General features: G+C 45.2%; 1 protein-coding gene, 1 long non-coding RNA gene and 1 pseudogene across 4 annotated transcripts in view; all 3 read right to left on the bottom strand.

Moving 5' to 3' along the window:
• GTF2E2 (general transcription factor IIE subunit 2) overlaps positions 1 to 9,942 on the bottom strand; it is an 80,314-nt gene extending 70,372 nt beyond the window's left edge. For 2 of the 3 annotated variants that reach the window (XM_038560179.1, XM_038560181.1), the window contains exons 1-2: positions 9,762 to 9,942; positions 37 to 206 (exon numbers count right to left, since the gene is read on the bottom strand). In XM_038560179.1, the coding sequence (XP_038416107.1) occupies positions 37 to 202 (166 nt within the window). In that variant the 5' untranslated portion in view covers positions 203 to 206; positions 9,762 to 9,942. Of the gene's footprint in view, positions 1 to 36; positions 207 to 9,236; positions 9,259 to 9,761 lie in introns of those variants that run through there. The other variant, XM_038560180.1, reaches the window with a different exon arrangement.
• On the bottom strand, positions 3,312 to 5,572 carry LOC100855584 (annotated as a pseudogene).
• Positions 9,943 to 11,600: 1,658 nt separating the features above from the next.
• On the bottom strand, positions 11,601 to 13,971 carry LOC119869501. Its single transcript, XR_005371526.1, has 3 exons — positions 13,697 to 13,971; positions 12,853 to 13,025; positions 11,601 to 11,875 (listed from the first exon to the last, which is right to left on the bottom strand). It is a non-coding gene; the product is annotated as an uncharacterized LOC119869501 (long non-coding RNA).
• Between the last annotated feature and the right edge of the window lie 10,045 nt (positions 13,972 to 24,016).

Genomic DNA, 24,016 nt, shown 5'->3' with positions numbered 1-24,016 from the left:
TAAAAACTAAACAATCCTAAAGTCAATTTTACTAACCAGAATTCTGTTTAGAGCCTGATGATCCTCCATGTTCTAGCTTTGCTTTCTTCTTCTTTGATGATGATGATGATGATTCAGAAGATACTGAACGTTTTTCTACTACAGGAGTGGAGAGAGCTCGTTTTTTGAACAGCTCCCGTTCTCTCAACAGGCTTGGATCCATAATTCTGCAAAGATATAAGTAAGTATCTTTAATACAGGATCTAATCATTCAAACATATAGACCAAATCTCTAGTTCCCAAGAAGAATTACTTCCAAACAAAATTACCTTTTATTACCAGCTCTCCAGCATTTGTATTTATTCATTTAGTCACTCACTTAAAAATCTTTAATTAGGGCAGCCCCGGTGGTGCAGCGGTTTAGCGCCGCCTGCAGCCCAGGGCGTGATCCTCGAGACCCCGGATCAAGTCCCACATCAGGCTCCCTGCATGGAGCCTGCTCCTCCCTCTGCCTGTGTCTCTGCCTCTCTCTCTAGCTGTGTCTCTATGAATAAATAAATAAAATCTTTAAAAAAAAAAAATCTTTAATTAGTGCCTATTGTGTGCCAGGCACTATGCTAGACACTAGTAAAAAGAATTATTCTTCTCTAAAGCTCCAGAACTACACTGTCCAATATGATAGCCACTGGCCACATGTGCCTATGGAACACCTGAAATGGGGCTAGAATTGAGATGTACGTTAGGTATAAAATACAAATCAGATTTAAAACATAGTACAAAGAACTTTTGGAATTACTGATGATTTTTTTTTTTTTAAGATTTTATTAACTCATTCATGAGAGACACAGAGAGAGGCAGAGACATAGGTAGAGGGATAAGCAGGCCCCTCGCGAGGAGCCCGATACAAGACTCGATCCTGGGACTCCACAATCACACCCTGGGAGCCAAAGGCAGACACTCAACCACTGAGCCACCCAGGCATTCCTGATGAGATATTTTAGATTACATGTTGATGTGATAATTTTTTGGATACACTAGGTTAAATAAAATATTAAAATTAGGTCACCTGGATGGTTCAGCGGTTTAGTGCCTGCCTTCGGCCCAGGGTGTGATCCTGGAGTCCCAGGATGAGTCCCACATCAGGCTCCCTGCATGGAGCCTGCTTCTCCCTCTGCCTAGGTCTCTGCCTCTCTCTCGAATAAATAAAATCTTAAAAAAAAAAAAAATTTCCCCAAACAATATGATCATCTAATACATAAAAAGCATTTGACAAAATAAAAATCTGTTCAGGATAAAAATTCTCAACCAAGTGGGTTTATAGGGAACATACTTCAACATAATTAAAACCAAATATGAAAAACTCAAAATTAACATCATACTCAGTGGTAAAAGCTTTTCCTCTAAGATGAGGAATAAGACAGGGATATCTACTTTTATTCAACACAGCAGTGGAAGTACTAGATGTAGTAATCAGAAAAGAAAAAGCATCCAAACTTGTGGGGCACCTGGGTCAATTAAGTGTCTGACTTTGGATCAGGTCGCCATCTCAGAGTCCTGGGATTAAGTCCCACATCAACCTTCATGCTCAGAAGGAGCCTGCTTCTGCTTCTCCCTCTCCTTCTCTCTACCCTTCCCCCCTGCTTGTGCTGTCAAATAAGTAAATAAAATCTTAAAAAATATACATATTTTTAAAAGGCAAACTAGTAATGAACACATAAAACTGTTACTATTTGCAGAAGACATAACTTAATATACAGAAAACCCTAAAGAAGCCACCAAAAAATATAGTACATGAATTCAGTAAAGTTGCAGGATATAAAAATCAATATACAGGAATTTGTTCTGTTCCTATACTCTAATAACAAAGTAGCAGAAAGAGAAATTAAGAAAAACAACCCCATTTACAACTGCACCAGAAGAATAAAATACCCAAGAATAAATTTAACCACAAAGACCTACACTCTAAAAACTATAAAACATTGATGAAAGAAACTGAAGATGACATAAATGGAAAGATATTCCACATTCATGGATTAAAAGAGTATCATTAAAATGTCCTTACTTCTCAAAGCAATCTTCAGATTCAATGCAATCCCAATCAAAATACCAATAGCATTTTTCACAGAACTAGAACACATAATCCTAAAATTTGTATAAAATCACAAAAGAGGGGTACCTGGGTGGCTCAGTCCCTTAAGCATCTGCCTTTGGCTCAGGTCATGATCCGAGATCCTGGGATCAAGCCCCATGTCAGGCTCTCTGCTCATCAAGGAGCCTGCTCTCTCTCTCTCCCCCTCTGCCTCTCCCCCCGCTTGGTGTCTGTCTTTCTCTCTTAACAAAATCTCAAAAAGAAAACAACACAAAAGACCCTGAGTAGCCAAAGTATTCTTGAAAAAGCAGCACAAAGCTGGAGGTATCACAATCCCAGATTTCAAGATATACTACAAAGCTATGTAGTATGGCTCTCTCACAAAAAGAGACACCTAGATCAACAGAACAGAGATCCCAAAAACAAATCCATACCTATGTGGTCAATGAATCCATGACAAAGGAGGAAAGAACATACAACAGGGAAAAGATAGGCTCTTCAACAAATGGTGTTGGGGAAAACTGGACAGCTACATGCAAAAAAAAAAAAAAAAAAAAAAAAAACCACGATGAAACGGGACCATTTTCTTACACCACACACAAATATAAACTCAAAATGGATTCAAGACCAGATGTGAGATGTGAAACTTTAATAAAACTCCTAAAAGAAAACATAGACAGTAATCTCTTGGACATTGGCCTTAGCAACATTTTTTCTAGATAGGTCTTCTCAGGCAAGGGAGACAAAAGCAAAAATAAACTACTGGGGCTTCATCAAAATAAAAAGCTTGTGCACAGCAAAAGAAACCACCAACAAAAAGATAACCTACTGAACGACAGAAGATATTTGTAAATTATATACCCGATAAGGGGTTAATATCCAAAATATATAAAGAACTTATAGGGATCCCTGGGTGGCGCAGCAGTTTGGCGCCTGCCTTTGGCCCAGGGCACGATCCTGGAGACCCGGGATCGAATCCCACATTGGGCTCCCGATGCATGGAGCCTGCTTCTCCCTCTGCCTGTGTCTCTGCCTCGCTCTGTGTGTCTCTCATGAATAAATAAATAAAATATTTAAAAAAAAAAAAAAAAGAACTTATATAATTTAACACCAAAGGCAAAAAAACAAAAACCCACAACCATGGAGTTCAAGCCCCTATTTAAAAACAAATAAATAAAATAAAATACTTGTTGAATGATCTGTGGCTTCCCTGGTTATACTGAAGCTGCTCAGAACTGGTGTTTTACAACTGGGGGAAAAAAGAAAAAAACAAGAGTCCTGGACAACCTGGGTTGCTCAGTGGTTTATCGCCGCCTTCCGCCCAGGGTGTGATCCTGGAGACCCCAATGAGTCTCGAGTCGGGCTCCCTACAGGGAGCCTGCTTCTCCCTCTGCCTGTGTCTCTGCTTCTCTGTTTCTCATGAATAAATAAAATCTTTTTTTTTTTAAAGAGCTCTAGTTCCACCTCCTTCTAAATTAGAAATTTTCTGTAGATATTTTTAATAAATTTTAATCCACAACCACTCTGATTAAAAAAATGGGTAGAGGATCTGAATAGACATTTTTCCAAAGACGACATACAAGTGGCCAACAGATATATGAAAAGATGCTTAACATTACTTAATCCAGGGAAATGCAAATCAAAAACCACAGTAAGATTATCACCCAACGTGGGCAGCCCGGGTAGCTCAGTGGTTTAGCGCCTGCCGTCAGCCCAGGGTGTGATCCTGGAGACCCGGATCGAGTCCCACATTAGGCTCCCTGCATGGAGCCTGCTTCTCCCTCTGCCTGTGTCTCTGCCTCTCTCGCTCATGAATAAATAAAAATCTTAAAAAAAAAAAAAAAAGATATCACCCCACATTAATCAGAATGGCTAATATCAAAAAAAAGAAAGAACAAGTGTTGACAAGAATGTGGAGAAAGGCAACCCTCATGCACTGTTGATAGGAATGCAAACTGGTGCAGCCACTGTGGAAAACAGTACAGAAGTTCCAAAAAATTAAAACTAGAAATACCATATGATCCAATAATTCCACTACTGGCATTTACCCAAAGAAAACAAAAACACTAATTCAAGGAAATATATGCAGCCCTATGTGTATTGCAGCATTATTTACAATAGCCAAGATATGGAGGCAACCCAAGCATCTGTCAACAGATAAACTGTGATACACACTCACAAGGGATATTAGCCATAAAAAAGAGTTCTTGCCATTTGAGACAACACTGCTAAACCTAGAGTATACAATGCTAAGTGAAATAACCAGAGAGACAAATACTGTATGATTTCATTTACATGTATAACCTAAAAAAAAACAAATGAACAGACTCAAATACAGAGAACTCATGGTTGCCAAAGGAGAGGTTGGTGGGGAGATAGGCAAAATAGGTAAAGACAATAAAGAGATACAGACTTCCAATTTTAAAATACCTAAGTTATGCAGATGAAAAGTACATTACCAAATATACTCAATAATAATGTTGCATGGTGACAAATGGGGACTATACTTATGGTGAGCACTGAGTAATGTATATAATTGTTGACTCAATATGTTGTACACCTAAACCTAATAAAACATTGTAGACACCTAGAGTCGATTATATATATATATATATATATTTTTTTTTTTTTTTTTCAAAGAAGGCCCCGAAAAGGTGTGGTTTAAAACTGGTGAACTCTCAGGATGCCTGGGTGGCTCAGTGGTTGAGTGTCTGCCTTTGGCTCAGGTCTTGATCCCGGGGTCCTGGGATCAAGTCCCACATCAGGCTGCCTGCATGGAGCCTGCTTCTCCCTCTGCCTGTGTCTCTGCTTTTCTCTCTCTCTTAAATAAAATCTTAAAAAAAAAAAAAAAAACTGGTGAACTCTATTAAGTAAAATCAAAAATTTTACTCCAATTAAAAAAATCGGATTAAAATTAGTTAAAAATATCTACAGAAAATTCCTGATTCAGAAGGTGGTGAGACTAGACCTCTTTTGTTTTTTTCCCCAGTCCTAAAACTCCAGGTTTTTTTTTTTTTTTTTGTAGTTTTATGGTTTTACTAACACAAATATGACATGCACATAATGTCAATTCATTTTCTTTGCTAAGCAGCCTGGCATTGGGATTGGTGACTCTGATGGCCAGCTGAGTTGCTCTTTCCACAATGGCTTTAGGGTTCTTGGAGGATACATTGTGAGCAATCTCTGCACAGTAAGACTGGTTGCACATCAGCAGCACTTCAAGCTCCTTGACATTGTGGACTAGGAACTTCCTGAAGCCACTGGGTGCTTCATGTGCATGTGCTTTGTTTTCTTGTTGCTCCCACAACCAATGTTGGGCATCAAGATCTGGCCCTTGAATCTTCTGCATACCCTATTGTCAATGCCTCTGGGTTTCCACCAGTTGTGCTTAAATTTGACATATCGGTCTGACTGAATGAACTTATGAACATATTGGTGCTGGATGAACTTCTTGGTCCTCTTTTTAACAATCTTGGGCTTCACCAGAGGTCTGAGGGCAGCCATGATGCCCAGCATCAATGGCTGCCCTAAAACTCCAGTTTTTTTTTGTTTTTTTTTTTTTAGATTTTATTTATTTATTCACGAGAGACACACTCACAGAAAGAGAGAGAGAGAGAGAGGCAGAGACACAGGCAGACGGAGAAGCAGGCTCCATGCAAGGAGCCTGATGTGGGACTTGATCCTGGGTCTCCAGGATCACGCCCTGAGCCAACAGCGGCACTAAACCACTGAGCCACCCAGGTTGCCCTAAAACTCCAGTTCTAAGCAACTTCAGTACAACCAAGAGCCACAGATCATTCATGGATTTTATTTTATTCATTTGTTTTTAAGTAGGGGCTTGAACTCAGAATCATGATATTGAGACCTGTGCTGATATCAAGAGTCGGATATTTAACCAACTAAGCCACCCAGGTGACCCTCAACAAGTATTTGAATATGTTCCTCTTTTCTTTTACAATCCAATAATCATACTACAGGGTATTCAACCAAGGAAAACAGAAACTCGGGATGCCTACGTGGCTCAGCTGTTGATATCTGCCTTGGGCTGAGGGCGTGATCCTGGTCTGGGATTGAGTCCTGCAACAGACTCCCGGCAAGGAGCCTGCTTCTCCATCTGCTGGTGTCTTTGCCTCTCTCTCACTCTCTCACATGAATAAAAAAATAAAATCTTTAAAAAAAAAAAAAAGAAAGAAAAATTACAAAAACTAATTCGAAAAGATATATTCACCCCCATGTTGACTGCAGGATTATTTACAAGAGTCAAATTATGGAAGCAGCCCAAGTATCCACCGATAAAGGAATGGATAGAGAAGATGTGGAATATATACACAACAGAATGATTCAGCCATAAAAAGAATGCTATCTTGCCATTTGCAACAATATGGATGGATCTGGAGAGTATAATGTTAAGCGAAATAAATCAGAGAAAGACAAATACCATATAATTTCATTCATATGTGGAATTTAAGAAACAAAACAAAGCAAAAACAGACCCTTAGCTATAGAGAACTGATGGTTACCAGGGGAGAGGTGAGAGAGATGGGTGAAATAGGTAATGGGGATTAAGAGTACACTTATCTTGATGAGCAAGGAGTATCGAATTGGTGAACCACTGTATTACACACCTGAAACTAATACAACACTGTACATTAACTACACTGGAATTAAATTTTTTTTTTAAATTCCTCTCTTCATACCAGTAAGCACAGAATAAACTAATGGTTGCCAGAGAGGAGGTGGATGAGGGGAATATAGGGGACATGGGGATGGGCAAAATGGATGAAAGGGAGTGGGATATACAGGCCTCCAGTTATGGAATGAATAAGTCATGGGGATTAAAGATTTAGCACAGGGAATAAAATAAAGTCAATGGTATCATAATAGCATTGTACAGTGACAAATGGTAGCTATACTTCTGATAAGCATAGCATAAGGTATAGAGTTGTAAAATCACTATTTTGTATACTTGAAACTAATGTAAAATTGTGTGTAAAATACACTCCAAAAAAGAAAAAAGTTCCCCTCTTGTTTGAACTCTCCCAGAATATGTGGAAAGTCTAGGAAGCACAACAAGCTGACCATGTAAATGATTTTTGCATTCTTCACAAGCAGGGAAGGAAGGTCTGGGAGGAAAAAGATCCTATCTTTGCTCTTGTTTTGTTTTGCTTCTAAGTAGGTTCCCTGCACTGTGTGGAGCCCAACATGGGGTTTGAACTCACCCACCCTGAGATCAAGACCAGAGCTGAGCTCAAGTCAGACACTTAACCAACTGAGCCACCCGGGGGGCCCCTATCTGAACTTTGAAAGCCTTCATGCAGAGAATAGCTCAATATTTGTTAAATGAATAACGAACACAAAAACATCTTTAAGTGGCTTTAGCCTTGTTACAGGTTTCACAAATCTTTATTAAATGTCTTGTGTTTGTGACTCTAAGCTTTGTATAGTTGTCTTGTGTTCATGTACTCCAGGTTTTGAAGAATTCGAGAAGATAAACCCTTGCCTTCAAGCAGCTTACATTTGAAAAATCTGAAAGAACTGAGCATCTTGCTTAAAAAGAAATGAATAGGGAACCCTGGGTGGCGCAGCGGTTTAGCGCCTGCCTTTGGCCCGGGGCGCGATCCTGGACACCCGGGATCGAATCCCACGTCGGGCTCCCGGTGCATGGAGCCTGCTTCTCCCTCTGCCTGTGTCTCTGCCTCTCTCTCTCTCTCTCTCTGTGTGACTATCATAAATAAATAAAAATCTAAAAAAAATTTAAAAAAAAAAAAAAAAAAGAAATGAATAAGGGCGGCCCGGGTGGCTCAGCAGTTTAGCGAAGCCTTCAAGCCCAGGGCGTGATCCTGGAGACCAGGGATCGAGTCCCCCATGGGCTCCCTGCATGGAGCCTGCTTCTCCCTCTGCCTGTGTCTCTGCCCACACCCCCTCTGTCTCTCATTAATAAATGAATAAAATCTTTTAAAAAATGAATAAAATATGACTCAGAGTGCTAAAAGTCAAAAATATAAGCACTGATAAAAAAAAAATAATCAGAGTAAACTTGAATGAGTAAGAGCCACTGGCACTGTTATCAAAGACCTGACTTCTGGAATCCTCAGTACTAATCTGTAACTGCAACATGACCTAGGCAATCCATAGACCTCACTAAATCCAATTTTATTATAAACAAAATGAAGATACTGTCAATGCTATCTCCATCTAGCCCAACTTTAAAATGAGACAATATTTGTGAAAAGCAATTTTCTGAGTAATAAAGCTATATACAAATGTTACCTCACTGCTACTATTCTGAGTTGGATCTGAAAAGAAAAAATAACAGGAGGATTATGCTAGGGTATTGGAAAGATAGCAGACGTGGGGGGAGGGTAAGTGTGTGGGGGGGTAGAAATCACAAGTGATTAAATGGGGGCAACACACCTAAAACAGGAAACATCTGTAGCTGTTTAAGTCATCGTGTTAAGACAGGTAATCAAACCAGGCTTTTAACCATGATTTTAACACAGGCTTAAACAAAAGCCTTACAATTTACAAAAACCTAAATGCTTACAGCATTTGAGCCTCACAACTCTCTGAAATGATAGGTATTAGTTTTATTCCTTATTTTAATACGTGAAATCTGAAGTGAGGAGGGACCCTTAGGGTCACACAGCTGTTAAGTACCTAGGTCAGGACACGAATACTCGGCCTCCTCAATCAAAAGCTTCCTTACTCCAGACCTGAAATGCTGGTCAAGGCCTCTAATAAAACAAAGGCGACCTGTGCGATACCGGTAACGTTCAATGGCACCCAGGAGCAGAAGGCTGAAGGTCTCCCTCTCTCTCTCTCTCTCCCACCATCGCATGCTCCGCTTAACTTTTCCACCTCTTTTTTCAGACTACTCAGAAATCTGCAGTTTCACATATACTGACCTACGCAGGAGACCTATGCCCATTTCCCACTTAAAAAAAAAAAAAAAAAAAAATCATCACAACTCAGGGAGTTCACGTGTTCTTCCATGGTCACTGAGCAGCCAAAAATTAAATCAAAATCTAGCTCCAGAGCACACGTTCTTCCCCCTCTACCATTCGCCTTTTATTTTTCAACCTTTCTACTTCTCCTTTGCTTCCTTCTCTGCATAAGCCCAAGAACATTGCCAGGAACAGCCGGCAAGGTAGGAAACGACACCGCTTACCTCCTAAATCTCAGGACCGGGGAGATGGACGAAAAGGTACACCCCAGTGTTTGGATTTGGAGCAGGTCTTAAGACTTTGCAGACATCGACTATAATAACTAAAGTTCGGGAATCAGTACAAACCGAGTCTCCAAAACGCGGCTTAAAAAAAAATAATAAAAAAAAAAAAGAGCCCTCGGAGGTGCATCTAAATCACCGCCTTTAGCTGGACCCCGTGGTTCCCTCAACTCCACACACGTCCCGCTCAGTTACGGCTCCTGTGAGGTCGGGGGCCAGGAAGAGAGGCAGTCAGCATCCTGACGGCGAATTTCCCCCTTTCCAACCCAAAAGTTTGCTCAGTGGACCTCCGGCCTAAAAGACAATGCGCCCCAGAAGTTGGTACTGTTTGGCGTTTCGCGCAGAGAACCGCAGACCCCGCGTCCCCGAGAGACCGACGGAAGACAGGCTCGCCCCGCAGGAGGAGGCGCTCCCGAGGAACCACAGGCCGGGGCTCCGCTCCCCACACCCGGCGGCCGCGGCCCCTACCTGAGCGAGGAGGGCCGCCCCACGCGACCGGCCGCCGCCTCCCAGCGCCTCCACCTCCACCAGCCGCCCACGCCCGCGTGGCCGCCGCTCCCTGCTCCTCGTCAGCAGCGCCCCCGCCTGCCCGCACGCACGCCCAGCGCAGCCCCGCCAGGTCGGGGTCTCGGCACTGGCGGCGGCGGCGGCGGCTGAGGCGGCGCGACTCGGCCGGGAACTCCGCCCGCCACTTCCTGATCAGGCTACGAGGAGCTCCGTCCCGGCAGGCACCGCGGCGCCCCCGCCCGCGAGAACGCGCGTGCGCCGTCACGTGCCCCGCCCGGGGTCCCGCGGGAGGGGAGTCGGCCGGCAGGGGCGTCCCGGATTTCCATGACAACGGCGGGCGGGCGGGCGGGCGGGAAAGGGGGGAGGCGGAGAATGAGGCTTACGTAGGAAGAGGAGCGGTTGCTAAAATGGAACACAAAAATCTGTCCTTTCCCTGGGTGGCTCAGCGGTTTGGTGCCGCCTTCGGCCCAGGGCGTGATCCTGGAGACCTGGGATCGAGTCCCACGTCGGGCTCCCCGCGTGGAACCTGCTTCTGCCTCTGTCTCTGCCTCTCTTTGTGTCTCTCATCAATAAATAAATAAAATCTTTAAAAGAAACAGAAGTCGGGTGAAGCGCCATGACCTGCTCAAGACGGCACAGCGCGCAACCAGTTACGGGCGTGGAGCCCAGCTTAAATCCCCAACCACCACACCTGTGAACCCCCTTAGACGAGGATTTAGACTTAAAAGGCAGCATGAAGAGATAGGAGTAATGAATGAATGCTACGAAACAGATAACTGGCGTGGCCCACCGCCTGCAGGGTATTGGAGGGTGTCATATTTCCTGCGGCTGTCCTTTCTCTTACTACCGGAGGTGGCAGCAAAGCCAGTGCTCAACGCTGTTATTTAATTACTTAGTGCTGGTTGGTCAAGTTACTTAACCTGTGCTTCGGTTTTTGCATTTGAGAAATGGGAATAATTGTACTACCAAAATAAGGTACTTGCATTGGGCTGTTGTGCAGATTAGATGAAATAATAAATTTTTATTCAAAACTTGGAAATAAGCCAAAAGAAAAAAAAGCCAAAAGATAACTGATGTGTGGCTTTTTTTTTTTTTTTTTGATGTGTACCTTTTTGAAATTAGTTTCATTCTGGAGGATTTCCTAATAAACTCACTTGATGTTCATGTGACACCTTCAGGAAATGTAACTTTGCTGGAATATTTACAACCCGGTAAAGTCAGAAATTGGTTAAAAAAAAAAAAAAAACTGATGAAGTGTAATGGGGAGAAGGGGCAGGCAGCAAATGAAAAATACTAACCCAAAAGTTAAAATTACCCTGTCCTGAGAAATAGGAGCCAGTTTTGTATCAATTTATTCCCTAGCATTGATGCTCTCTGCTCCCTTAGAGCCTTTCCCCAGACTTCTTAGGTAGCCTACCCAATTCTGTAAATATCTTTCCAGGACCCTGCTTCCTTCTCAGGCATTCATCCCATAAAGAAAAAAAGGTCTTTTTTCCCCTCTATCCATGTTAAGTTCTCCCAATAATTAGACTAACAAAAGAGACCATAACAAAAGAAAGACAAGTTTATTAGTGACCAGCACACATACACTTGGGAGATGAGTGATTCAAAGGGGTGGGTAGAATTTGAGCTTATTTAGTATTTTTTTTAAGATTTCATTTTTAAGGGACGCCTGGGTGGCTTGGCGGTTAAGCCCTTCTGCCTTCGGCTCAGGGTGTGATCCTGGAGTACCTGGATGGAGTCCCACATCGGACTCTCTGCATGGAGCCTGGTTTTGGCTCTGCCTGTGTCTCTGCCTCTCTCTCTGCGTCTCTCATGAATAAATAAGATCTTAAAAAAAAAGATTTTTTTAATGACAATCATTTCATTTTATTTTTTTAATAATAAATTTATTCTGCGGGGCCACCCTGGTTTCAAGTGCTCTTACTGCCTCGGGGTATGGACCGGCCCCCCTCCAGCGCGGCTGGCTCAGGTCTGGCTGCCTTCGTGGACAAATTCGCCCCAGGAGGGGCAGGGACGATGCTCGGACCTGGATTCCTTATCTTAGCTCCTGCGGTCTGGCCGGTCAACACGGTCTGTCTCAAAAAAATAAAATAAAATAAAATAATAATAATAATAAATTTATTTTTTACTGGTGTTCAATTTGCAAAAGATTTTATTTTTAAGTAATTGCTACATCCAACGTGGGCCTTGAACCCACAACCCAAAGATCAAGAGTGGCAAGCTCCATGGACTGAACTGTCTTAGCATCTTAACAAAAGAGCACTAAGGAGTGCCTGACTGGCTCAGTCTGTAGAGCATGTATCCCTTGGTCTTGGGGTTGTAGGTTTGAGTCCCATATTGAGTATAGAGATTACTAAAGAATAAAGTCTTTAAGACAGATAGATATCTAGATAGATAGATGGGCAGATAGATAAATAAATATGTCTCTGGTAGAGAGCATGGAGACAACACCATTATAATTTATGTCCTACCTTTAGGCAAATAGTGAGGAGAGGAGAAAGCTTTCTTATATCTGCTTCTCAATTATCTTCAGTTCATAATAATCTTTATGCCAAAGTGGCATATTTAAAAAAAGGGGGGGGGGATTCCTGGGTGGTGCAGCGGTTTGGTGCCTGCCTTTGGCCCAGGGCACGATCCTGGAGACCCGGGATCGAATCCCACGTCAGGCTCCCTGTGCATGGAGCCTGCTTCTCCCTTTGCCTGTGTCTCTGCCTCTCTCTCTCTCTCTCTCTCTCTCTCTCTCTCTGTGTGTGACTATCATAAATTTTTTAAAAATTTAAAAAAATAAAATAAAGGGGGGGGGCATATTTTGTGGTGGCATATTCCACTACCGAAGACTACCCATCTTCACTCTCACAAATTTTCTCCAAAAAGAAAACATTTGCCACTGCCTCTGCCTAGAAACTTTTATTCCGCAGGGGTTCAAATACTGGCCTTGGAGCCAGATAGATCTGGCCTGAATTCCTACTCCACCACTTCCTACCTCTCTAATCCTCACTTGTAATGGAAAGGATTGTCTTAGTCACTTTGGGCCACTTTAACAAATTACCAGAGACTGGGTGACAGGCTTAAGCAACAAGCATTTATTTCTCAAAGTTCTGGAGGCTGCAAAGTCCAAGATCAAGGTACCAACAGATTTGGTATCTGGTGAGAGCCTGATTCCTGATTTGCTGATGGCTGTCTTCTTGCTGTGTCCTCACATGGCAGAGAGCAGAGAGGGGGCTGTAAAAGAGAGAGACAGAAAGGAAGCAAGCAAGCTCTCTCCAGTCTCTTTTTAAAAAGCACTAATCCCATCCTAAGCACCCTCTCCTCTCAACCTAATTACCACTCAAAAACTCCAGCTCCTAATACCATCCTTTGGGGAATAGGTTTCAACATACAAATTTGAGGAGGAGCCTCTAAAGAGGATAAAAGTGACTTAATAAATAAAAGGCAACTACCATATTGTTTATTGTATGTAAACAATAGCAAGTAATCAGTCATTAGGGCCATTATCATTATTGCTCTTGTTTCTTTGGAGATGCTGTGCCTGGAAGATCTATCAATTGTAGAAAGCGCCTTAGTCGAGTCTCCAAGAAAAAGTGTATTATTATCTAAGTATGTCTTAACTTTGCTTAGCAATTGATTGATATCCATGGCAGCTCCCACATTCGGGGCATAGATATCCATGATTGTTAGGTCGTCTTGTCGGATAGATCCTTTAGGTATGATCTAGTGACTGTTTGAGGTTTCCCACATAGAGTGTCATGTCCTCTGTGAAGAGTGAGAGTTTGACTTCTTTGCTGATCAGGATGCCTTTTCTTTCTGTTTTGGAATGTCACCGCAAAAGCTAGGACCACTACTACTCTGCTGGACAACAGCGTTGAGGGTGAACACCCTGTCGTGTTCCTGACCTTAAGGGAAAAGCTCCAGGTTTTTGCCAATGAAGAGGACGTTCCCTCTGGGTCTTTTGTAGATGGCTTTTATGACAATTGAGGTTTGTTCCCGGTATCCATACCTGGCAGAAGGTTTTCATCATGAAAGGATGGTCTATTTTGTCAAATGCTTTTTCTGCATCTACTGAGAGAATCCTACGGTCCTCGTCCTTTCTTTCACTAACATGGAGAGGGAAGGAGAGACAGAGAACCAGAGGGGAGGGACGGACAGACACAGGGAGGGGGACACAGACAGGGAGGGAGAGATAGGGATGGGGGGAGAGACAGCGAGGGAGAGACAGAGAGACGGAGACTGAGGGAGGGAGGGAGAGACAGACACGGAAGGAGAGTCCGAGAGACAGGGATGGAGAGACAGAGACAGTGAGGAAGACCCCTAGAGACAGGGACGAACACACCGAGAGACAGGGAGGAAGAGACAGAGAGACAGGGAGACCCAAAGACAGGGAGGGAGACCGAGACACACTGAGGGAGACACAGAGTCAGGATGGAGAGAGAACGAGACAGAGAGGGAGAGACCGAGAGACAGGAAGGGAGAGACACAGAGACAGGGAGCGAGAGACACAGAGGGAGACACAGAGACTGGCGGAGAAATAGAGACAGGGAGAGAGACAGAGACACAGGGACGGAGGGCCGGCGAGACAGGGAGTGAGAGTCAGAGAGAGGGAGGGAGCGAACCAGACGGGGAGGAGAGACCGAGATGGGGCGGCGGGGAGAGACAGACGCAGACACAGGGAAGGAGAGTCAGAGACAGGGACGGAGAGACAGAAAGACAGGGTGAGAGAGACAGGGAGGGACAGACAGAGACAGGGAGGGAGACACCAAGAGACAGGGAGGAAGAGACAGAGAGACAGGGAGGGAGAGAGAGATGGAGACAAGGAGGAGAGACTGAAACGACGGGTGTGAGAGATGGAGACAGGGGGAGCGACACAGGACAGGGAAGGAGGGATCCAGAGACAGGGAGGGAGAGATGAGTCAGAGGGGAGAGACCAGGGTGCAGGGAGGGAGACGAGAGACAGGAGGGGAGACTGAGACAGGGAGGGAGAGACCGAGACAGAGACAGGATGGAGAGAATGAGACAGGGAGGGAGACAAGTGAGAGACCGAGAGACAAGAAGGTAGACACAGAGACAGGGAGGGAGAGACAGGGAGGGACAGGCCGAGATAGGGAGTGAGAGAAGAAAGACTGGGAGGGACACAGAGACTGGGAGGGAGAGAGAGAGACGGGGGAGGGAGACAGGGCAAGACAGGGAGGGAGAGACAGAGACCGGGGCGGGCGGAGGGACAGGGAGGGAGACACAGAGCCCGAGAGAGGCTCCGAGCCTCCGTGAGCAGGAGTCCCTCGGGACTGAGCCGGGGGCGCAAGGCCTCGGACCCCGGAGCCCCTGGGCCCCGACCAGACTAGCGGGCGGAGGCCGAGGCGGTCTCGGGTCCCCTCCAGGCTCTGCGGGGGGCGGGGCGGGGCGTGGCCGGAGCTGGCCCCGCGCCTGCCCCGAGCTGACCCGAGGGGCGCCAGGGCGTGGCCGCGGGAGGAGCTGGGCGCAGAGGCGGCGACCCCGACCCGACCCGCCGTGGCCGGGGCAGGAGGTTGCGCGGCCGCACCGCGGCTCCAGGCCTCCGGGTCCCGGCGCTGGGGGCTCCCGGCAGCGGCTCTGCAGGCCCCGGCCCCGGCGCGCAGGTCGGCGTGGGCCCCGGGAGGCGTGAGGGGCCCCGGGGTGGCTGTGCGAGAGGCATCTGGCCCTCGCGGGTGGCGCGGCGGGTGCCCGGGAGGGACCGCGGGGGACAGCGAGCCGGGCCGACACCCACACCCTTTGGGCCGCCAGGGTGCCGGGCAGAGGGCTGCGCGGGGGAGGAGGGGCGGGACCTGTTGGCGGAGGGGGTGGCGGCGGGGCCCCCTCCGGGTCAGGCCAGGTCTCCTCCGGGCGGCTCAGGGAGGGTGCGGGGGCCCTGCCCCGGGGCCCAGGGAGGGTGCCGCGGAGCCCATGCGCGCGCTCAGAGGGGTGAGGGTGCAGGCACCGTCCACCGTCAGGGCAGGGCCTTGGGGCGGTGGCTTGAGGGCCTGGGCTGCTGGGCCCCAGGAGCCCCCCAAGGCCCTTGGCTCTTCCTCCGCCCCCCTCCGCCACGCCGCCCCTGCGCCCCTCCCCGCTCTCAGGCCCCCCCCTAAGCTCCCCAGCCTGGCCGGGAGCACCCCCCCCCCCCCCCGCCTTGGTCCCTATCAGGTGAGTATGGGCTACCTCTGAAAGTTTTGAATTTTGAAAACGTTCCCCTTTCTCCACGGCCTCTCCCACATTTGGTGTTTCCTGTCCTGGCAATGTTCTCACCGGTGTGAGGTGGTATCTCATTCTGGTTTTGATCTGCATTTCCCTGATGGCCAGTGATGCGGAGCATGGTCTCGTGTGCTTGTTGGCCACGTCTACGTCTTCCTCCGTGACTTTTCTGTTCGTGTCTTTTGCCCATTTCCGGATTGGATGGTTGGTCTCTTTGCTGTGGAGTTGCAGAGGTTCTTCAGAGATCTTGGATGCTGGCCCTTTATCTGACGGGTCATTTGCACTATCTTCTCCCGGTCTGGAGGTTGTCTTTGAGTTTTGTTGAGTGCTTCTTTTGTTGTGCGGAAGCTGCTCATCTTGATGAAGTCCCAGTGATCATTTTCGCTTTTGTTTCTCTGGCCTTCGTGGCTGGTGTGATTTGTAAGGAGTTGCTGTGGCCCAGTTCAAGAAGGGTGTTGTTGCCTGTGTTCTCCCGGAGGGTTTTTGGTTGGAATCTTGTCTCACATTTATATCCTTCATCCATTTTGAGTTTTATCTCTGTGTACAGTGTGAGAGAATGGTCCAGTTTCATTCTTCTGCATGTGGCTGTCCAACGTTCCCAGCAGCCTTTAGTGAAGAGACTGTCTTTTTTCCAGTGGATGGTTTTCCTGCTTGGTCGAATATATGGTCTTGACCGTAGAGTTGAGGGTCCACTTCTGGATTTCTCTCTTCTGTCCCTTTGATCTGTGTTTGCCAGTACCACACTGTCTTGATGAGCACAGCTTTGTAGCACAACCTGAAATCTGGCATTGTGATGCCGCCAGCTGTGGTTTTGTTTTCTAATATTGCCCTGGCCATTCGGGGTCTTTTCTGATTCCACACTAATCTTCAGATGATTTGTTCCAACTCTCTGAAGAGAGCCCGTAGTATTTGTGATAGGGATTGCTTTCAATGTGTACATCGCCCTGGGTCACGTTGACATTTTCCCAATATATTAATTCTTCCAATCCAGGAGCATGGAATAGTTTTCCATCTCTTTGTGTCTTCCTCAATTTCTTTCATTCGTGTTCTGTAGTTTTTCGGGTAGAGATCCTTTACCTCTTTGGTTAGGTGTATTCCTAGGTATCTCATGCTTTTGGGTGCAATTGTCAATGGGACTGACTCCTTAATTTCTCTTTCTTCAGTCTCATCGTTGGTGTATAGAGAGGCCACTGATTTCTGGGCATTGATTTGGTGTCCTGCCACGCTGCCGAATTTGCTGTATGAGTTCTAGCAATCTTGGGGTGGAGTCTTTTGTGTTTTCTAGGCCCAGTATTATGTCATCAGCGAAGAGGGAGAGTTTGACTACTTCTTTGCTGGTTTGAATGCCTTTTATTTCTTTTTGTTGCTTGATTGCTGAGGCTGTGACGTCTAGTAGTATGTTGAGTAGCCGTGGTGAGAGTGGACACCCCTGTCTCGTTCCTGATCTTCGGGGAAAGGCTCCCAGTGTTTCCACATTGAGGATGATAATTTGCCGCGGGCTTTCCTTTCAGTAGATGGCTTTGAAGATGCTGGGGAACATTCCCTCTATCCCTGTACTCTGAAGCGTTTGGATCAGGAATGGATGCTGTATTTTGTCAAATGCTTTCTCTGCATCTCTTGAGAGGATCGTCTGGTTCTTGTTTCTTCTCTTGCAGATCTGATCAGTTACGTGGTATGCTTTCCGAGTGTTGAACCAGCCTTGCATCCCTGGGAGAAATCCCACCTGGTCATGGTGAGTAACTTCTTAATGTACCGTTGGATCCTATTGGCTCGTATCTTGTGGAGAATGTTTGCATCCGTGTTCATCAGGTCTATCGGTCTATAACTCTCCTTTTTTGGTGGGGTCTTTGTCTGCTTTTGGACTTAAGGCGATGCTGGCCTCCAAGAACGAGTTTGGAAGTATTCCATCTCTTTTCTATCTTTCGGAACCGCTTTAGTAGAACAGGTACAGTTTCTTCTTTAAACGTTTGATAGCATTCCTCAGGGAAGCCATCCGGCCCTGGACTTTTGTGCCTTGGGAGGTCTTTGATGATGACTGCTTCAATTTCCTCCCTAGATATTGGCCTGTTCGGGTTTTCTGTGTCTTCCTTTTCCGGTTTTGGTAGTTTGTGGCTTTCCGGAAATGCGTCCGTTTCTTCTCGATTGCCCAATTTATTGGCGTTTAGCTGCTCAGAATGAGTTTTTAAGATCGTTTGTATTTCCTTGGTGGTGGTGGTGGTCTGTCCTTTCTCATTCATGATTTTATTAATTTGAGTCTTTTCTCTCTTTTAATAAGGCTGGCTTAATGGTTTCTCTCTCATATTAGTTCTTTCAAAGAACCACCTCCTGGTTTTGTTGATGTGTTTCTTCTGCTCTCTATTTCATTGAGTTCTGCTTGAATTTTTATTAACCGTTGTCTTCTGCTGGGTGAAGGTTTCATTTGCTGTTCCTTCTCCAGCTCCTTTAGGTGCAAGGTCAGCTTTTGTATTTGAGTTCTTTCCAGTGTTTGGATGGATGCTTGTATTGCGATGTATTTCCCCTATTTGGGACCGCTTTTGCTATATCCCAAAGATTTTGAATGGTTGGTTGTATCTTCATTCTCATTGGTTTCCGTGAATGTTTTTAATTCTTCTCTAATGTCCTGGTTGACCCTTTCATCTTTTAGCAGGAAGGTCCTTAACCTGCACGTGTTTGAAATCCTTGCAAACTTCTTCTTGTGGTTGAATTCTAGTTTCAGAGCATTATGGTCTGAAAATACGCAGGGAACGATCCCAATCTTTTGGTATCGGTTACGACCTGATTTGTGACCCAGTATGTGGTCTCTTCTGGACAAAGTTCCACGTGCACTTGAGAAGAATGTGAATTCAGTTGCATTTGTATGTAAAGTTCTGTAAATATCTGTGAGATCCATCTGGTCCAGTGTATCCTCTACAGAACCCAACTCTCCAGTTAAACTCTTTTCAAAGGTCACTGATGCTTTCCCAATTGCCAAATCCAATGGCATCTGTAGTAAACTGTATAATTGTTCATAATTATTCACCTCCTCTTCCAGAAGGAGTATACTGCCACCCTGTTGAACATAGGAGTGCTATGTGACTTGCTTTGGCTAATGGAATATGAACAAAATGACACACGTGACATCCAAGGAGAAGATTTCACCTAAGGGATGCCTAGGTGGCTCAGCAGTTGAGCATCTGCCTTTGGCTCAGGCCGTGATCCCAGGACACGAATCCGGGATCCGGGATCAAGTCCCACATCGGGCTCCTTGCAGGGAGCCTGCTTCTCCCTCTGCCTATGTCTCTGCCTCTCTCTTGATATATCTCTCATAAATAAATAAATAAATAAATAAATAAATAAATAAATAAATAAAAATCTTTAAAAAAAAAGATTTCACGTAAGAGCTATCTTTTAAAAAGCACCATCTTGCTTTTCCCTCTGCCATGAGACCTTGCCATATTCCAGATTGGGGCACTTTGTCAACCTGATCCTGGAGTGAAAAAGATATGAAGCAAAAGTACGTATGGCCCATCCACAATAACCATGTGGCATGAGTGAGAAATAAACTTCATGGTTGAAAGCCATTGAGTTCCTCCCAGCCAGATAAAGTGTGAATGCACTGACACTTTTTAGCTTTTGTGCCTATAAAGCTAAGGACCAATCTGTGTCCTACTACTTCATTAAGACTCCTCATAAAGTGGTCAACTGGTCTCCTAACACAACATCTATAGCTAGTCTCTCTCTACTTTCAATGCCATCTTTTCTCACCTACAGCCTCTTAATATGCAAGTCAACTATTCCCAATAACCCCTTGCCTGACAGGGTCCTTACTGTCTTTCTGATAAGAACATATACAGGGATCCCTGGGTGGCACAGCGGTTTAGCGCCTGCCCTTGGCCCAGGGCGCGATCCTGGAGACCCGGGATCGAATCCCACGTTGGGCTCCCGGTGCATGGAGTCTGCTTCTCCCTCTGCCTGTGTCTCTGCCTCTCTCTCTCTCTCTCTCTCTCTGTGACCATCATTAAAAAAAAAAAAAAAAAAAAAAAAGAACGTATACAGATAGTGCATCAGTCAGCTCTATCCATTGCCAACATTTGCCTTGCTTTTTTTTTTTTAATTTTTTTAAATTTTTATTTATTTATGATAGTCACACAGAGAGAGAGAGAGAGAGGCAGAGACACAGGCAGAGGGAGAAGCAGGCTCCATGCACCGGGAGCCCGACGTGGGATTCGATCCCGAGTCTCCAGGATCGCGCCCTGGGCCAAGGGCAGGCGCTGAACCGCTGCGCCACCCAGGGATCCCCCCATTTGCCTTGCTTTTGACAAGGTAGACTCCTGGACTCATTCTCATCCTTTGAATTCACTCCTTCTTCTGGAGCAATTTGTTGGATCTAATCCCTTTAAGTACCTTAACCTGATCTCTGAGTCCTTATTAACCCCTTCTACCTTTGCCTTTGCAAGGGAGCTTCCTACCATCAGGGTGCTCAGCCCTACCCAAAAGTCCCATCCACAGATCCCTTATAGCTCCTTTTCATCCAGTCCCTTCTTCTTCATCTGAGATTCAGGCTAGTGAATCCTGAAACCCATCCACAAAACTGGGTGTTGAGCTACCACTCTCTCCAGGTATCTTACATAAAAATCATACTTTGAGCTACCACTCTCTCCAGGTATCTTACATAAAAATCATAATATGTGTATATATATATATATATATATATATATATATATAGAGTTCTGTCTCCTCTGAAGGACCTACATCCCAACCTAGCCTGTTTTCCAACATCATCTCTAATTCCTTTAGTGCAGTGTCCAATCTTCATGCCCATCCCCCATGCCATGTTCTCCCCATTCAACAAATGCTATGATCTACGTTCTACCTCAGTGCTTTTTTGTTGTTGTTGTTTTGTTTTGTTTTTTAATTCATGAGAGACACACAGAGAGAGAGAGAGAGGCAGAGACACAGGCAGAGGGAGAAGCAGGCTCCATGTAGGAAGCCCGACGTGGGACTCGATCCCGGGACTCCAGGATCATGCCCTGGGCTGAAGGTGACACTAAACTGCTGAGCCACCCGGGCTGCCCCCTCAGTGCTATTTGGACACACAGATGAACAATACAAAGTTCTTATCTTAGTGGAGCTGTTTTAGTGGGGAAGATACACACTCACAGCTATAAATATATCTATATACCTGTATGTATATGTAGACATGTAAAATGTGTATTTGTGTATATAAGTGTATAAACTATATATTTATACGTTACTTTATATATTCATATGTATGAAACACATGACATTTGTTGAAGAATTAGTAAGACCAGAGGATAGGGAGTGACAGCATCAGAGAAGACACCTCTGATAAAGTGAGAGCTGAGAAGAGTGCTGAGGTAAAAGGAAAGATGAGCCATGTTGGGGAGAAGGGGGGTAGCAAAGAGAAGAGCTTTTTTAAGGAGAGGGAACTGATGCTTTTTTTGAGAGGAAGCCAGTGCATCACAGAGCAAATTTTATAAAGCCCTGCAAGCCATTTAAGAACCTTCACTTAAAAAAAAAAAAGAAAGAAAAAGAACCTTCAGTTAGGGGCAGCCTGGGTGGTTCAGCGGTTTAGCACCACCTTCAACCCAGGGTGTGAGCCTGAAGACCCAAGATCAAGTCCCATGTCAGTCTCTCTGCATAGAATGGAGCCTGCTTCTCCCTCTGCCTATGTCTGTGCCTCTCTCTCTCTCTCTCTCTCTCTGTGTGTGTCTCTCATGAATAAATAAATGAAATATTTTTTAAAAAAAAAGAACTTTTACTTAAAGAGTGAAGTCAACCAAAAATTAAAATTAAAAATTAAATAAATAGTGAAGTCAAGGATGACTACAAATCTTGGCTTTGAGTAACAGTGAAAGGTGATCCATTTAATGAGAAAGCTGCATTGGGAAAGAAGCAAGTCTGGAGGAGGATATTGTTTTGTTTGGCCACATTAAGCTGACAATGCCTATCAGATATCTAGGAGGAATTGTTGGGTAGGCACTTGGCTGTAGGAATCAATTTAGAGATAGTATTTAAAGCCACAGAACTGGATCAGCTCTTCTACAGAGCAAATACAGATAGAAAAGAAAAGAAGGCCAAGGAATGAGCTTGAGGACACTCGAAGGAAGACCACCAAGGATGCTGAGAAGGTGTCAGTGAAGGAGAATAAGAACCAAAAGGGAGGGCAGCCCCGGTGGCCCAGCGGTTTAGCGCTGCATTTGGCCCGGGGTGTGATCCTGGGGACCCAGGATCAAGTCCCACATCAGGCTCCCTGCATGGAGCCTGCTTCTCTCTCTGCCTGTGTCTCTGCCTCTCTCTCGGTGTCTCTCATGAATAAATAAATAAAATCTTAAATAAAAAAAAAAAAAAGAACCAAAAGGGAGTGGGTATCCCAGAAGGCCGGTGAAGACATTTCATGAAAGGTTTGATCAATAGATAAATACTGGTGGGAAGTCATGCAAGATGAAGCTTGAGAATTAACCATTGGGAGAATTAACCATTTCATATCACATGGTCATTAGTAACTTGCGCTGGAGCAATTTCCATGATGTGATGGAGATGAATGCCTGAGAACTGAGGAAGTAGAACGTCTACACAATTCTTTTAAGACTTTTGCTAGAAATAGATGCAAAGTAACGAAGCAAGAGAGGATACAAGGTCAATGAAAGATTTGGGTTCAATGGAAGCTAATTACAGAATTGTGTGTTACTGGTTCTGATCCAGTAAGAAGACGTGGAGAGAAAAGGAAAGTTCTCTAGTCCAAAGCCTTCTCGGACCCCTCAGTGTGGGTTCCTCAGGCCCTTGGTTTGGTTCTAGCTCCTGGTACTACCCTAACATAACTCTCGCTACACTTAGTTCACTTGTCAGCTTTCCCTTCCCATAATTAGCAATTTGGTGAATGGATAGGGCTACATTTAGGATGAAAAAACCCAGGTTTGGGATGCTGGGGTGGCTCAATGGTTGAGCATCTGCTTTTAGCTCAGGGCATGATCCTGGGGTCCTGGGATTCAGTCTTGCATCAGGCTCCCTGCTTGGTAGGGACTCTGCTCATCCTTCTGCCCCCCACCCTTGTGCTCTCCCTCCTACCCCTATTTCTTTGCATCACTGGTTTCTGAGTAGTCAGGGGCAGGTACATCTGATTGCTCAAGACTATGTCATGTGCCTTCTCTGTAGCAGCAAGGGAGCCGGGGAAGCATGCATCTGGCACTTTCAGGTTTATGTGGAGAGATAGGCTTTGTTTCTGAGACTCATTAAAGTTTGGGCCCCAAACTTAAGGAATCTAGATGCTGAACAGCTAAAGAACAAATGTCCGCTACTACAACTTACAGATAAAGAACTTAAAATAGGGAGCATGCGGGTGGGGGTGCTTGGGTGACTGAATCAGGTAAGTGTCTGCCTTTGGCTCAGGTCATGATCCCAGGGTCCTCGAGTTGGCTCCCTCCTCTGTGCGGAGCCTGCTTCTCATTCTCCCTCTGTCCCTTCCCCTCTCGTATGTGCTCACTCTCTCAAATGTCAATAAAATCTTTTAAAAAGGAGGAATTATTTCCATAAAAATTTCAAGTCTGGATACAACCAAGCCCTTGCATCCAACACTTTTCTACCTTTTGACACTGCCCCAACACATTAAATAGCACTTAAAACATACTACACAGGGATGTCTGGGTGGCTCAGTGGTTTAGCACCTGCCTTCAGCCCAGGGCCTGATCCTGGAGACCTGGGATCAAGTCCCATATCCGGCTCCCTGCATGGAGCCTGCTTCTCTCTCTGCCTGTATCTCTGCGTCTGTCTTTCTCTGTCTGTCTCTCATGAATAAATAAATAAAATCTTCAAAATAAATAAATAAATAAATAATAAAAACACCTTAAGAAAACATACTACACAGAATACAGAAATGACTATATAATCACTTCCCTTTAAAACACTGACTGATCTTCACTTAAGAATCAACATGCTAGGGGTCCCTGGGTGGCGCAGCGGTTTGGCGCCTGCCTTTGGCCCAGGGCACGATCCTGGAGACCCGGGATCGAATCCCA

Source organism: Canis lupus, chromosome 16 (genome assembly GCF_011100685.1).
Source record: "Canis lupus familiaris isolate Mischka breed German Shepherd chromosome 16, alternate assembly UU_Cfam_GSD_1.0, whole genome shotgun sequence".
NCBI classification, from domain to species: Eukaryota; Metazoa; Chordata; class Mammalia; order Carnivora; family Canidae; genus Canis; species Canis lupus.
This window is presented reverse-complemented; position numbering and strand designations above follow the sequence as displayed.